This window comes from Atractosteus spatula, chromosome 6 (genome assembly GCF_055471065.1).
Source record: "Atractosteus spatula isolate fAtrSpa1 chromosome 6, fAtrSpa1.hap1, whole genome shotgun sequence".
Taxonomy (NCBI): Eukaryota; Metazoa; Chordata; class Actinopteri; order Semionotiformes; family Lepisosteidae; genus Atractosteus; species Atractosteus spatula.
This window is the reverse complement of record NC_142711.1, coordinates 432,604-448,453: the sequence shown is the minus strand read 5'-3', so window position 1 is coordinate 448,453 and position 15,850 is coordinate 432,604. Positions and strand designations below refer to the sequence as shown.

Here is a 15,850-nt window from a genome sequence, read left to right as displayed (position 1 = left end):
AATTATTTCCTAAAATAGAATTTCAACAGATTTTTAAATATTTTTATTTTTTGTCAAGTTCTCATTTCATAACTCCTCATACATTATCTATATTGCTTGTGTTTTTTTTAGAAATCCACACTGTCAGTTTGTTTCACTTGTTTCAAAAACAGAATCATGTGACAAAGGTTTTAACTACCAGGAAGTTTTCATTATTTCTGTTATTTTTTTTAAAGAAACATGACTATTTTCAGGAAACTAACTCAACTTTAACTCTAAAGAAGTATGCTTTTGTTGAACTATTTATTTAGGCAATGCAAAGCAAATTAAAATGCATGTAAAGGTGGCTTGTTTCTTTTCTGTCAATTGCCAGATTCTGTCTTCATAATGTCTTCCCATAGGAAGTGTTCTAATACATTATGGGGTCTTAAAAATTAAAACACAACAGAAGAAATACGCATACCTTTTATTGTAGGATATTTAGAAATTGTTGCTGTAAAATACAGAAAAAATATATATTATTGGCCTGTGGAAAACATAAATAATATAGTGAACCTACGTATCACAAAAGCCTGACTTTGCCTGGAACTGAATCAGCAGGTTAAACTAACAGTGAATATGCTTCAAGTCTATTTTGGAATGTGATGTAATTTTTACTCTTCGCACAGACACGATGTTGAATTGAGCCACTAGAGGGCAGCCATGTTCAAGTGGAACAAACTTCTACCTGACCTGTACAGAGCATTTTATTTCCATATTTTTAATCATTAAGGCTATAGATGATTTATTTTGTATTATATATATGAAACATTATCTGTAATATAGAGCATTATGTTTTGTTTTGTACTTTTAAGCATACCACATGTTCCATCATAGAGATGTCTAACATTTTGCAGTGATGGTGTTTTCAAAATGAGATGATTAAAAAACAGATATTAGTTTTTAAAGACAGTCTCTTGTGTTTGAAGAATGTTTCACAAAATAATGTTAATTCACTAAAGTAGTGACCAATAAAACCTCATGTTGAAAAATACATCAATTATTCACTGGAAATATTACAAGCAAGGTGACTGCTCTTTTAATCTTTGTTCAGAAGCATTACTGAAGCATTACCTTTAAAGCAAAAAGCACTGTAACAATCATTAGTATTGAAGAATTGTGAAAATGCCAAAAAGGGTGATTACTATTTGTTAGTTCTGCTTACAAAGCAAATAAACTTGTAAACTATGATCTGAACTTAGTTATTTATGTATTTTGGTGATGCGTTTATCTCAAGTGAACAACATTTGCATGCATTTACAGTATACAGGTGGAAATTGTACAGGAATGATTGAGTTGAAATCCCTTGATCAAGGTTCCAGCAGAGTCTCTCCTGGAATATAAACCTGCCACCTCCCAGTTACAAGTTCAGAACCCTGACCACTGCTGCATAATACTGCTTCACTCTGCCCCAATCTGAGTCACGTCAAGTCACTGAGTACGTGCTGGAAGCTGAGAATAGTTCTGTGATTATCTTGTATGGTAGCAACAGGAGATGTGCAGTGAAGCTTTCATCTCCTCTTGTGGGGCCACAGGATCCTGTTGCTGCCTTTAAGGTCCACTGGGTTGTAACAGTATTTGGGGAAAAAGATTAAGAGGAGATGACACTCTCTGACATGCTCAGTGTTCTGGGCTTGGCAGTGAAATAATGATGGTTGGTATGTGTGCAAAATCAATACTTTTAGAAATAACTATGCAGTAAATATAATGATGTGAAAGCTTACAAATTCAATACAGGTGGTATCGATGACATCATCCGAGTAGTAAAAAATAACCTGGTAATTTGATCAACTCTGCCCATTATCTCATACACTTCAATAGCTATGATATCGAAATTTAAACTTTTTTTTCTTTTTTCAGCCTGATGCAGACCTGATTTCAGACCTGTTCAGTGTTTTGGCCTGACATATTTCTATACCCTTATTTTTGCCTAAGAATTAATGACCGTAGTGGATGGGTTTTTCTTCCTAACAGGTGTTCATTTCAAACAGTCACCACCTCCAAATTGCCATGTCTTTCTTACAAGCACTGCTCTCAGTTGCTTTGCACCTGTGTTTAATAATCATGTGATATGAAAGCATGGCAATGACTTATGTTCAAACTTGTGAATCTGTAGGTGAAAGACTGCTAAATGAGAAGGCTAATAGCATTTAATAGAGACCCATTCACAGTAAAACAAGTTTTGCAGTGTAGGAGTGTAGAATGTGTGAGAATTAAAACTGCCATGTATGCACGTGCACGTGGTGTTCTTGGACGGGTATAGAGCTGTGGCACAAGAAAGTTTGTGTTTGTCTGAAAAGAGCACCTGTTTATTCTGGAACTGTATACCACACTAGGAAAATAGGAAAATTGGTAGTGCCTAGCTTAAGGTAAAAGGCCAATTCTCTGCTTAAGAGAGCAGAGTGCTTGCATGTTGCTAGTATGGACTAGCCTGGCCGTTCATAGCCCATTCTCACTATGAAATAATTTGCGCAGCAAGGTCCTTGTTTTTCATACCCTGACTTCTTTTTATTCTAACTGTTGGTTCTGCTTGTACTGTACTGCTAAAGATGGAAGTGAACCCAGAGGATCAGTTTCTTCACGATGCCCGAAATGGAAACCTTGAAGGAATTCGAAAGGTTTTGGAATCCAAGAAACAAGGAGAAACAGACATAAACATTAACTGCAAAGGTATTCAGGCATGATCATTGTGTTAACTTGCAGCAGGTTCATGTGTGTATGTGATGTATACATTGTTGTGTACTGGGGTGGTATTCTCATTACACCAGTATGGATTCTGTATCATTTTTCTAGCCCAGGGAGACAAGGAAGAGATCCATGCAGCTCACTCATTAGCTCCACCATAGAGAGCCACGAATTTGACGAGTCCAGGTCAAGTCAGAGGCTTGGGATTTTTTCGACTACGTGGCAATTAGAAGTATGTCTCCGAGGCTTACCTGAGGCACTGGGTTAGCTTCAGAGGTCAGTTGTACTGGGCTAGAAACTGAAAAGTGGTGTAAACCGTGCATAACCACACATCCATTCGTTTTCTAAATGCTTAATACAATTCAGGGCTGTGGGGAGCTGGACCCTATCCCGGCAAGCAAAGGGTTCAAGGCAGTCCATCGCAGGACAGACACAGATGCACACATTCAAACCAGGACTATTTTTCCCAGAAACAATTAATGGCCATTATGCCTTTGGACAGTGGGAGGAAACCGGAGCGCTCAAAGAAATTCACATGAGCACAGGGAGAACATACAAACTCCACACAGACAGCACCCCAGGGTCCCAGTGCTGCGAACCTGCAATACTGTCCACTGTGCCATCCTGCCACCCCTCCTAGCCACACAGATTGAGCTTTTTTCTTTATGTGCAGTTAGGCAGACTCTCTGTGAAAGACACCTGAGCAAGGTAATAAAATTCAAGCTAAGAGGTGAATAGTGGTCCAGGATGTCTAGCTTAGTGTATCAGTAGTAGGGTCTAACATAACCCTCTCTCTCATCCCTCTGGAGCTGAAGAAGCAACATGTGGTGAGTGTTTTCCGCCATCCTACAAAAAAAGAACGCCTCCTCTTTAGGGACAGAAACATTGCACAAAGCTCATGTATGACAGATTATTGCTTTCCTCATTACTGTTTGATTTTATTGAAATGGTTCTCGCAATTGTTTTTAGAAAACAATTGTCTCGCAAATCGGTTTTAGAAAGCAGATTGTCCCTTGGAGGTCTTTTGCTCCATTACCTCTTTAAAATTCTGTCTGTTAATTTTCAGTAAGCTTAGTCCATTACTTAGGGTGCACTTAAGGTTAGGTCTGGACCAAGGTACTCCTAGTCTTTGCAAATTATATACAGTATGTAATGTTAAGTGTTGTAAATATTTGTCTTTTAAGATTGTGTCACTTCATTGCTCTGCCATCTCACTCTAGCAGGAAAACAAAGAAACCACATGTTTGGTTTTTATTCCTGATTAAAGTTGGCTGGTATTTTAAATAAACATTAGGACCATACTGTAATTGTTTTTACATTTACTGTGTGTAGACCGCGCCGCAGTTTATTGCTACTTGAATACAAACAGGTTTATTTATTTTTATGCAATAGTCACAGAAAAATGGTGTATATTTTGCTAGAATTTGTTTACACCTTTTGTCTTCTATTCCCTTATTTCCCAATAAAGTACTATGGCAATAAGTCAAATCAATAAGTGACCATTCTGTTACTTAAAAATGAGAAAGTATAATCTGGTTAGCATGGGAAATTAATTAGTGGGTGTCTGGGATCTCTGTCTCTGGCAGGGAAGAGCAAGTCTAATTTAGGATGGACACCTCTTCACCTTGCATGTTATTTTGGACACAAAGATGTTGTGGAAGAACTACTAAAGGTAAGAGTCTTCAGTTTATCAGTTATTCCAGACTTCTAGTAAATGAAATGGAGCTCCTTCTCTCTCAGTTAAATGTCTATATTTAACATGTCCAGGCTGGTTCGGATGTGGATGTGTTAAATAACATGGGGGACACTCCGCTGCATCGAGCGGCCTTCACTGGGAGAAAGGTAGGTGTGTTGATTCTGTATGATGCTTTCATCCAAAGCCACATGACATTTGTACCCATTTATGTAGCTGTGTGTCTTACTACTCTCTCCCTGTTCCATTTTGTTGAATTGCCAACGATGTGTGCCCCATTCTTAAAATGAATATTTTAATAAAAACTTAAAATCACAAACTGAGTTACTCTGTGGGTGAAAAAAGTTAAGTCAGCAAAACTGCAAAGAAAACTCAAAAATGAATTTTTTTTCTTGTTGGAGTCCAGACAAAAATGTAATGAAAATGATATTTCTTGCCTTCAGTATATGGGTTCATTAAAAGGGTGTTGGATTTCTTTTACTTATCGTCCCTTTTCTTTATTTTTTAGGAAGTCGTTATGTTTCTGTTACAGTATAATGCTTGTGCTACAGTCCTCAATGGAACAGCACAAACTCCAAGAGATGTCACTAAAGATGTAGAGATCAGAAACATGTTAGAAGGTACAGTGAATACTACAATTTAACATAGTTAAAAAAATAAAAGCTCCAAAGCTTTGTACATATAAGAACATATCATCAAGGATGGAAAGTTATAGTAATGTAGAACAAAGGTTGTGTAACTTTTGGCACGATCATGGCATTAAGTAATAAGTTTATATAGATCAGATGTGATCTATGTTTAAGGAAGTAATGATGTACTCTAGTTGGTTATGATTTTTTAGTCATGTAACTTTGTTTTGTGTAGATTACACCAACGTTTTATTATCCAGCATTGCTGGGTACCTTGTGCACTTCTTTACCCAAATAGTTGTACAGTAGGTGTAACAAGCTACCCAGCCAATACCACGGCTTTTTCAAGAAAAGGCTCAAAGATGTTCTTGGATTAATTAGCTCCTAACTACCGAACGGGCAGACAGAGCAAATGGCCTTTCTTAACGTCGGATCCATTAACAGCTGCAGAGAGGACCGAAGAGAGGAAACAAGAAGAACTGCTTTTAGAAGCTGCCAGGGAGGGCAATTCCACCACACTTACTGAACTGGTAAGGTTGTTCATCTCCTTAACTTGGGGGCGCTGCACTGGGTTGGCTTTTAATCCTTTTAAAAGCACTGATGTGCAGTTTGTGATCTCTGTTTCAAACACAGGATAGAATGTAGTTGTGTGGGAAAGTAGAATTTAAACATTTACAATGTAAATATATGCTTAGTCTGCAGATCTTTTGTAGTTAAACCCTTTTTCCTTGATCATAAATATAGAAAAAATATGGTTCCCTTAATTTTACTTGTTGATCTTTGTGCTTTTTTCCTAATTGTAAATACTGCTTAGTGACTGCAGGTGTGTTCCATTGTGCACTGTTTTTAAACTATCTGTTTTCTATTAATCACAGCCACAAAGCATTTTTTTCTCATACCGTAGCACTGAAACCTCATATATGGCATATTTTTTTATATGGTTGATCTGTGTAAATTGTTAGACATTTGTCCTACTACAGCTATGCAGGAAATGCAAGAAGCGAAGGAGAATACAGAACAGAAAGGAAAATTGTGCTGTGTTGAAGTATTGAATAACCCAACATCATACTAATAAGAATCTGTATTTACCAACATTGAAGACTATCCCACTGTTAAAAAAAATTGAATAATACTCAGAATCCTGTAGAGGTGCATTAAAAAAAAAATATTTTAACAGTGGCCTTACATGGCCTATTACATGGAATATTACATAATAGGTCCTGCGAAAAACAAATGATCAAGCTACATTAATGCAGGATGGCTGCATGTCCTTCAACAGGCTGATCTTTTAGGAAAATTGTTTTTATGGCAATTGTTAATTTCAGTCTTTCATTTTTCATTTTTGCAGCTCAACAGGAAGAAGCCGCCTGACATCAATTGCTCAGACCTGCTGGGAAACACCCCACTGCACTGCGCTGTCTACCGAGGCCAAAAGCAGTGTGCCATCAAACTGCTGAAGAGTGGAGCAAGCCCCAACATCAAGAATCAAAACGGTGAGTTAAAAGTCAGCTGTTGTTTTAAAATCAGTTCTTGGAGAATGTATGTAGCACAAAGTTTCACAAAGCAACTACATCTACTTCCCTGGTTAGAAATAATAATAACAATAATAATTGCTTACACTTATATAGCGCTTTTCTGGACACTCCACTCAAAGCGCTTTACAGGTAATGGGGACTCCCCTCCACCACCACCAGTGTGCAGCCCCACCTGGATGATGCGACGGCAGCCATAATGCGCCAGAGCGCTCCCCACACACCAGCTATCAGTGAGGAGGAGAACAGAGTAATGAAGCCAATTCAGAGATGGGGATTATTAGTAGGGCCATGATTGGTAAGGGCCAATGGGAAATTTGGCCAGGATGCTGGGGTTACACCCCTACTCTTTTCGAGAAACGCCCTGGGATTTTTAATGACCACAGAGAGTCAGGACCTCGGTTTTACGTCTCATCCGAATGACGGCGCCTGTTTGCAGTATAGTGTCCCCATCGCTATACTGGGGCATTAGGACCCACATGGACCGCGGGGTGAGCGCCCCTTCTGGCCCCACTAACACCTCTTCCAGCAGCAACCTTAGTTTTTCCCAGGAGGTCTCTCATCCAGGTACTGACCAGGCTCACACCTGCCGAGCTTCAGTGGGTTGCCAGTTGTGAGTTGGAGAGTGATATGGCTGCTGGCCAAATAAGTATCTGATTTTTTAAAATTATTTAATCAGATATAACCATTTGTAAAGCAGGACATTTACTGGAGAAATTTGAATGAAGCTGCTAGCTCAAAGTTGCTACAGCATCCTAACAGAGATATGAATACACGACTCAATGCTGTCTGCCTAATTTCTGTAGTATATGGCTTTAATTATCCTCATTAATTTAATCCTTTTCCCAAAGAAAACAGATTTCATGATTAAATATAATATAGCATAAGGTTCAGTTGAAATATCAATAAATGACAGCTTCAGCAATTTGTTCAGCTTTCTGCTACTACTGTTATTGTGCCAGGATCATATGCAGTGTAATAATAGACCTGTGTTCTATGCTCCCTGCTGTTATATCTAAATTACTCGAGCAATTTCATTATAAAGTATAAAAGCACTGCTTGACCTGAAGACTATAAAAATATCAGATTTGTTTAAAACAGCTATAATAATAGTGCAAGTGGGATTCATATAATTATCAAAATTGTATAAAAATGTAGAGGTATATGAACAAATTTTCCAGTATACCATTTTATCCCACTCGAATGAATATTTCCTCAGACAACTGAAAGTCAAGTGTTTTTTGTTTCATTAAATAAAGCTTGTATTATTAACTGTATAGTTTTTACACACTGGCTAGTATCAACAGGTACTTTAATTCCTGCATACATTTCTTCAAAGTCAGTTGTTTATTTAAACTGCTTATAGAATTTGGAAATAGAACTGTAGCTCTAGAATATTTAACAGTGAAGTACAAGTATTTTGTCATCAAAGGTTTTCAGATGTTTGCTTAACTGCCAATGCACATTTCAACTACATCTATCTCTTACCAGAAAGCAGAAAGTTTTCTTCTGCTAGCAAAATAGGCCAGTACTATTTCTACATTGAACAATGCAAAAACGGTTATTTCTCTCTCAATACAAGTGCTTCAAATGTGTGGTGGTATTTTAAATTTCAGTTACCAAATTATTTTGGATTTTTTCTTGTGCATTTCGAACCAAGCTAGCCAAAAGCAATCTATGCATAAAGACACATGTGAATCACATTTAAGCTGTATAAAAAGGAGAATGATTAAAGATCCATGGGACTTGTGTTCAATGTATGTGGCAGGCTGGTCTTTAAGGGGTTTGTTTTACAGCTGACCTGGCAGTAGAGGTCCTCAAGGACTCGATTACTTGTAAATAGACACACTGGGTGATAATTAGCTAATTAATTAATTATGGGTGGTGGATCATTCCATATTCACACATGGGGGCCCTTTATGAGTAAGAATGTATGTACCGTATACATGTATTCATGGTGTTGGTGGTGGTGGTGTGTTTTAATGGCTGTCTGTGAGGCTGTTCCAGAGTTGGTTAAAAGACCTGGCAGATCTCTGTAATCCCTCTTGTACTGTCCAGTTTCCAGTGAGCCATCTTGTCTAAGGGTGAATGAATTCTGCCACAGGCTAGTTTTCAGTCTAAGATTATAATAACTTATGTACAGTATACATATAAGCTTTGTATCTTAATATTTAAAGATGAATGGTAAAGTGTCTAATTTCTGTAATTTTTTAATATGTATTATTAATGTCTATACTTGCCTTTTTTGCGGCAGTGATCTAAGTTAAACATTTCATTAAGTTATGTGGACATCGTGCAGTTTGGTAACTGTACTTCAATTTTAATTTAATACGGTTAGCTGATGTCGTTTGACTGATCTGAAGGAATGGCCTTCTCTCTTCTCCCATTACCAGATCAGACTGCGTTTGACCTTGTTAACAGTGCTGAGATGAAACAGATTCTTGAAGGCAATTATCTGAAGGTTAGTAATTATTAAGGGTAAAATAAACTGTAAAACTTCTGTAAAAGCTAGTGATTCTCTAATGGATGTGACCTTTTTAGTTTATGGACTTATTTTTCAACTTTACCAAACTTACTACAAGTATTTGGGAAGCTCTGGGGAAAATCAAAATTTACTGTACAAATCAAGATTTTTTTACAACATTAGAACTGAGTTATATGTATAGTTATCAATAAATTAATGAAATAACTCATCTTGATTTCTCTTGAATTCTTGAATTCATGCATTCTTTATTCTTTATTTTTGATTTGTACAAGATAGACCTGTTTTTTTTCTTTTTGGCTTGTGTTATACCCTTGTGTGTCAATAACGGTATTAAGTATTGTATAAGACTTCTAATACAAGACTGCTTACCTTTATTAGCTAAGTCTTTTTCCAGATCTTTACCTCTTCTTCCTTTTTTCTTTAAGGGTTTGAATCGAAATGTGCCATCATTTGAGGGACCTCTTTGGAAGGTGATTGTTTTATTAACTCAGCTGTGCAAATGTATAAAGTATAGCAAACTGTGTTTAGGAATTTTATATTGCAAGTTCTCATATTCTTTAGGTAACCCGAAGAAAGCTCACTTTATGGAGATACTGTGAGATTGCTTTGGAACAGAATAGTGTTTTTTCTTTTGAATGCTGAAATACATTTTCAGAAAAAGATAATGTGAGCAAGTGATTCATTTCTGTGTCTCTTGCTCAGAGTTCTCGTTTTTTTGGATGGAGGTCCTACTGGGTGGTTCTCCAAGATGGTGTCCTATCCTGGTATCCTAAGCAGTAAGTGAACATTTTCTTCAGCTTTACAACAGTAATTCTGCTTCTTTTACTATCACGTGTATGTTGAAATATCCAATTTTTTTTTTGTCCTTCAGGTCAGATGCAGCGTCTAATAATCGTCGTCAGGGATGCAAGTCCTTAACTCAAGCTCATTGCACGGTAGGCTGGCTATCATAGCAATTCTTGCTTAGTTGTGGATTGACAGCTACCGTACATATAGAGAACGACTAGTATAGAAATGACTTTTAAATTGTTTTTCATGTTTTGTTATTTAAGGTCAAAGCAAAAGACAACAGCCACTTTTCCATCAAATGTTTTGATGACAGTATTCATCTCTTCAAAGTTCATCCAAAAAATGAAGTGACAATAAAAGTGAGTTAAGCTGTGTATTCTACTGTATGTACATTTTGACAGCGCAAAGACACTTCTTTGTTTTCAATTATTCTTCTTAATTTTGATAGGGTATATGTACTATCAAATCATTGGAAGGCGCTGAGTATGGAGTTATCTGAAGTAAACTGTCCAGGAAAACCATCTGCAAAACTAAATAATTCCATATAAATAAGATTTCACTTTGTGTTATTCCCCCTGAATTAAAACGCCTACAGGATAAACACATATACTGTCTGTAGCAGTGCGGCAGTGGGAGGAGTCGCAGCGAGCAGCGTTAAGAGTTGACGCCCCGTCTTAGCGGGCGGAGGCTCCGGTGTGAGGCTAGCGAAAAAAAACTGGGGAAAAAAGAAAGCAACAAAAACAGTAAAAAGAAAAATTCACCACTTGGAACAGCAGCATCTGGGCTGGACTGTCCTTATTTAGCAGGGTCCAGACTGGAAGAAAACAAAAGAGAACTCCTCCTGCCCTGAATCCTGACAGCAGGACAGGGGAGGAAAAATCCAACCTCTCCCAGTGGAGATGCAAGGCGAGACAGGAGAAAAGAAAATGAAGCAAAAACGTAGTCTTGACGCTCTCGTCACAATCCTCCTCTGGGGTTGTGGCTGGAAGGGTCTCCCCTTGCAGGGGTCTGCTCGTCCCTCTAGGGAGGAGCTCCGTGTGTCTTAAAGGGCCCCACAACTGCGTCTTGTCCTTAATCATCCAGGACAGCTGCGGTCACTAAGGCAACGCATCACCCTTAATCCAGGGCTCCGCCTCCTCACTGAACACACCCCCATGTTACACCACGTGTATAAGTTATTTAACACTTTGTCAGTAAAAATTTAACTGTGCCAAAAAGTGCTTTTTCTATGAGTTGGCTAGTGACTGCTGCTGTCTGTTTGAAGAAATGGCTGGACGCGATTGAGGAGCATGCGGCCTACAGCACTCACTACTGTTCCCAAGAGCAGGGCAGTGAAGAGGATGAGGAGGATGGGGTGTCTGTGAGGGAGCTGAGTGACTCTCTGCAGGTAGGTGACTCTCTAGCTGAGAGGACCTGGAATCTGAAACTACAGTATGTGCAAATTCTCTTTACACACGAGGCAACCTGCAATCACCATGCACATTGAATTTTTAGCCCTTGTGCAAGCCCACTACAGGCAGTGTGTAAGATAGCTCATACCCTAAGGTGCGTGAGAATAAGGAACAAGCAAGTGTTCCGTCCATACTTTCAATGAATGGCAGGATGAATTGAGTGGATCAATTACCAAACAACTACCAAACAGGCTGGAATCCTCCTTTCATTTTGACACAAAAAATGACTTCACGAGTAAAAGTGACGTGCAAGTAAGGTTTAAACCTAAGTAGTACAAATTGTTCTTCTGGGAGCACTTAGGTGAAGTGTTTTTTTCTGTAATGTTCCGTGTCACTTCAGAGTTTTAGTCAGTGTGGTTTATCAGTTGTTTGTGACAGCAGCTTATTTCCACCAGTTTTTTGTCTCTCAGCGAGTGTTTGTGGTTCTTCCATCACAGAAAGCTCAAGTTTGCCAACAGAAGCTCGAGACGGCAGTGTCTAATTTTCTTGCCATGGTGAAAAATGACAAGGTGGCTCAAGGTGAGACTTTTCCTCTCCTGCTGTTCTTAAATATCCCTTATGAAGTCCACAGGTTTGCACTCATGATCAGAAAGGTAGTATATTCTTAAAGTGTTTTCCTGATAGGCAATATAGTCTTAAAGTGGCTTTTGGAGAAGGGGAGTAGCCAGTCTCAAATTTCAAAATCCTTCATTTTTATACTAAAATCTACGTGTCTAATTTGGACGTGTTGTATGATATGAGCAGATATTTTATGTTTCCTTCCTGTGTGATTCTATGCCTTAAGAACTTTGTTTTTTTTATTTTGCTTCAATCTAGCATTAGAAGTTTTTTTTAGGTAGTTTTAAATGTAGTGACCTCAAGGAATCAGGTATTGTGCTTTGAATTTTCTTTTAGCAGAACATTTTCAGATGTAGGATAGTATGTTTTCAATAACTCAGTATACCTTACCTGAAAATGATTCTAAACAGAGAAATAAATTAATCTAAAATACTGGGACCTGGTTGTTTGAGTACTCTTGTCGTAGGCTGTTGGGATCTTTAACATCCATTTTTCCCCTGGACATTAGACTTGTGTGTCTGTGCAACTAAAGAAAAGAAAACGATTCTCTCATGCACTTTATTTTGTGTATACTGTGCAATCATAACCTCCCTCATATGAAAAGCAGTGATGTATATTGGCAAAATTACAGCAATACTTATAATATTGGTCAAAAACCATTTTGCTGATTAAGAGATCTTTAAGTGCAGACTGACTTCAGTGGATCACTCATTGCGTTAGAAGAGATTTTCTGAAAAGTGTGTCCAGATGAGTTGTGAACCCATGATATAAATATGTATGTCATAGAATCTGGAAGTTTTTCAGAGGTGTGTCAAAGATCAGTTTTATAAGTGTGCAATGTAATAATACTTTCACTTTCTGTATTCCCAGGTCAGGGAAAAGGCTTATAACACTGTCACCCGTTTCATACAGAATATTATCAGGCAAAGGTCTCGCTTGTCAGAGACCACTCACTGGCGGTTAGTTTCTGAACAGAAATGATAAATCGATAGGATAACAATGTTACAGACTTAACGGCTTAAAAGCTATTTTTGGAAATGCCGATTAGCTCATAAGATCTGTCTGTTGAAAATAACTGACAGTGATATTTGTGACTAACATATGTAAAGAACTGTTTTATTTAAAATGCTACATGAACTGCAAAAATTTAAAATTTAGTGTAGGCTTGGTCAGAATGTCCTTATGTTTAGATGTTTTTTGCTTTTTGATTGTTTTGAGGTAAAAAATGAAAATAAACATTCTAGTCCATGATTGAATATGGAGTTGGGTTATTTTGACACTAATTGTAACAAAGTTAACTTGCCAATATCTGTGCTAGAAAAGGTAATGGGTTTATTTGAACACACTTGGTTAGCTGAATTATTTTTCTTGTGTTTGACATAAGTTTCCATATTTTGTTATATACAGTATGACTTTCTATATTGTGCTGAGCCAGTAGACCTTTTCACTATACAATTAAATGATAAAACCATTGGCAGTTTTCTCAAATTCAAAGGTCATTACTATATAATTATTTGATGCTTTACGTTAGCTCACCTAATCTCACCAACTAATTTCATTTCAGGTACAGTGCATTGGCAAAAGTATTCAAAAGCTTGCACAATTATCTAATTTTGTTGTTTTAAATCTTACTGTCAGGACACATTGAATAAGCAATTAATAATTAATGTGTATACACAACCTACACCATACATTCAAAGCAAAAAAAAAAAGAAGAAGTGAATTAATAATATAAAAAAAAGTCATGATTGCATATGTATTCAAACCCTTTCCTGTGGCAAACTTAAATTAACTTTGGTGCATAAAAGTATCTATTATCTGTATTTATATATTAAATACACCTGTCTGTAAGGTCCCTCAGTCAGTCAAGTGAATTTGGGGTACTCTGGGATGTACCGTAGTTGTATAAAGGAACAGTTCAGGAGAAGGGTGCTAAAACATTTCAAATAACTCTTAATATCTCGTTGAACATTGAGAAATCAGTCATTAAGAAGTGAAGACGTGTAGTAATTGTCTGTTGATCAGGCAATTACTACAAACAGAGCAACAGAGTTGCTGAAAGAGTAACAGAGTTGAATGGCTGACATGGGAGAAAATGTCCATTAATCAGCAATATCCCAGTTGCTTCACAAAGGAGACTTTCATGGAACTGAAAAAAATCCTACATAGGGTAATGCAGACATGGCAAAAGATTTTGTGGTCCGACAAGACAAAATTGGACATTTTGTGGTCTAAATGCAGTGTTACATCTGACAAAAACCCATAGTGCATCCCTCAGTCAGCATCATTCCTCCTGTGAGGCTTGGTGGTGGAGAAGTATATTATTGTTCTGCTGGGACTGGGAATGTTGTCAAGACTCGGGGAACAAAGATGGAGCACAGAGTACTGACAAATCTAAGAGGAAAATGTTCTTCATTCCTAAACTCTGAGATGGGCAAAAATGGCTTCCTTTTTTTTCTTTCTGTGTAATGAGTTGTTTTTTTCCTTTTGAAGGAGCCCGTTTGTCGAAGTCAGCCCCAGTTGTTTCATGTTGGGTCAGAATGTTTTAAGCCTGAATTTCAAGGTTTGAAACTGGTCCTCTGTCTTGCACCAGGATTGCTGCCTCCAGTGCTGCAGAATGTGAAGGAGCTGTCTGAGCTTTCCTCGGAGACCTGCTCAGCCCTGAGAGACTGCCTCGCATTGTTCTCCAAGCAGGAGGGGGTTTGTATTTCTGTACCATTTAGTGCCTTATCATTTACATTTCAAGTCCAACACCATATACTGTACAGATACCTGTTACACATGTTCATCTGTTCAATTGCTTTTACAGTGTGTGTATTTTGGATATTCTGTTAACACCTCAACTTGGATAGATTTTAATTACTATAGTAACATGTTTTTAATACTTAGCCCTTGTATTCATACTAAGCATTTTCATTTTAATGCATCTGAGTGCTTGTGTGGTTTTCATATCTAATACTTAGTCAATAACGCTGTACATCATGCTTCATCTTGCTTCTGGAGCTGAATGGAACTGAGCTAAAATATTTTTTAAATAATTGTATTAACAAGAATTAGGAGCATGAGATACTGTGCTTAGCTCAAACCAGGTCAGATTTGTATTTTTTAATGCATACCATAAAATGAAAAAAACTTCATTGTCTTTAATGTAGTGAAATGAGGCTTATTAAGAATATCATTTGTTCTGTTGGTATTTTTAAAGCCAGCACACCTTTTTGTTTCAGTATATAATACGTTAAGCAACAATGATTACTCTTAAGCTGGTTGTATTGTAATTCTTTAAGAAGCATGTAATAGTCTTGTAGTTTGTGGACAAGATCTCTGCTAGGGTGCACTTTGTTGTGTGGAGTAATTACCTGTTGTTAATTTTGCTGCTAAATATAGCAGTGTGTCTCTTTTTTTTTAAAGTAAAAACTAGAAAAAAAGTATTTCTGGGAGTTTGGTTTCTGGTTTGACTCTTCTGCTTTGTGCATCACCTGGTCTGAAACATACTGAACCGTATTATTTTCTCAGTTGTAATGGAAGTGACGCAAAACCTCTTGTCATTAAATTATTTAACAATAATGGTTCTATATTTAAATTTTCTACTAAATAATTTTCTATAATAGCTTTGCTATAACTAAAGTCAGTAGAAATCATATGTTCTACAGTACTTGGGCAAAATCCTTTATTTCCTTTTTTATGTATTGCCTCTGCCCTTTAAAGCAATTATGATTGTAGTTGCCCCTTTTTTATGTCAGCAGTCTATTGCAGAACTAATGGCCCCCAGTATTACCAGATAAAGAATTTGACACACAAAAGTCACTCATCTATAATCTCGCATATTGTAACGTGATACATTTTCAATATGACCTCTGGAGTTTACAATGTTCCTTTTTTCCGGTGCTATAATATACTAGGTGTTGCTTCCAGAGATGTGGATCGTAAAGTCTTTATTATAATAAAGAATTTGGCATTTTTTTTTACCTTTTCATGTAGTAGTTTCATGCATGCTGTAGCCTGAAATCAGC

The 15,850-nt window shown here is 37.3% G+C and overlaps 1 protein-coding gene across 5 annotated transcripts in view; it reads left to right on the top strand.

Annotated features, from left to right (window-relative positions):
- The window catches only part of osbpl1a (oxysterol binding protein-like 1A), a 56,207-nt gene that overhangs the window by 1,303 nt on the left and 39,054 nt on the right, over positions 1–15,850 (top strand). For 4 of the 5 annotated variants that reach the window (XM_088919147.1, XM_088919146.1, XM_088919144.1 and 1 more), the window contains exons 2-15: positions 2,568–2,688; positions 4,290–4,375; positions 4,471–4,545; positions 4,905–5,016; positions 5,470–5,555; positions 6,374–6,518; positions 8,951–9,018; positions 9,468–9,512; positions 9,745–9,818; positions 9,914–9,977; positions 10,095–10,190; positions 11,096–11,218; positions 11,720–11,801; positions 14,434–14,540. In XM_088919147.1, the coding sequence (XP_088775273.1) occupies positions 2,568–2,688; positions 4,290–4,375; positions 4,471–4,545; positions 4,905–5,016; positions 5,470–5,555; positions 6,374–6,518; positions 8,951–9,018; positions 9,468–9,512; positions 9,745–9,818; positions 9,914–9,977; positions 10,095–10,190; positions 11,096–11,218; positions 11,720–11,801; positions 14,434–14,540 (1,284 nt within the window). Of the gene's footprint in view, positions 1–2,496; positions 2,689–4,289; positions 4,376–4,470; positions 4,546–4,904; positions 5,017–5,469; positions 5,556–6,373; positions 6,519–8,950; positions 9,019–9,467; positions 9,513–9,744; positions 9,819–9,913; positions 9,978–10,094; positions 10,191–11,095; positions 11,219–11,719; positions 11,802–14,433; positions 14,541–15,850 lie in introns of those variants that run through there. The other variant, XM_088919145.1, reaches the window with a different exon arrangement.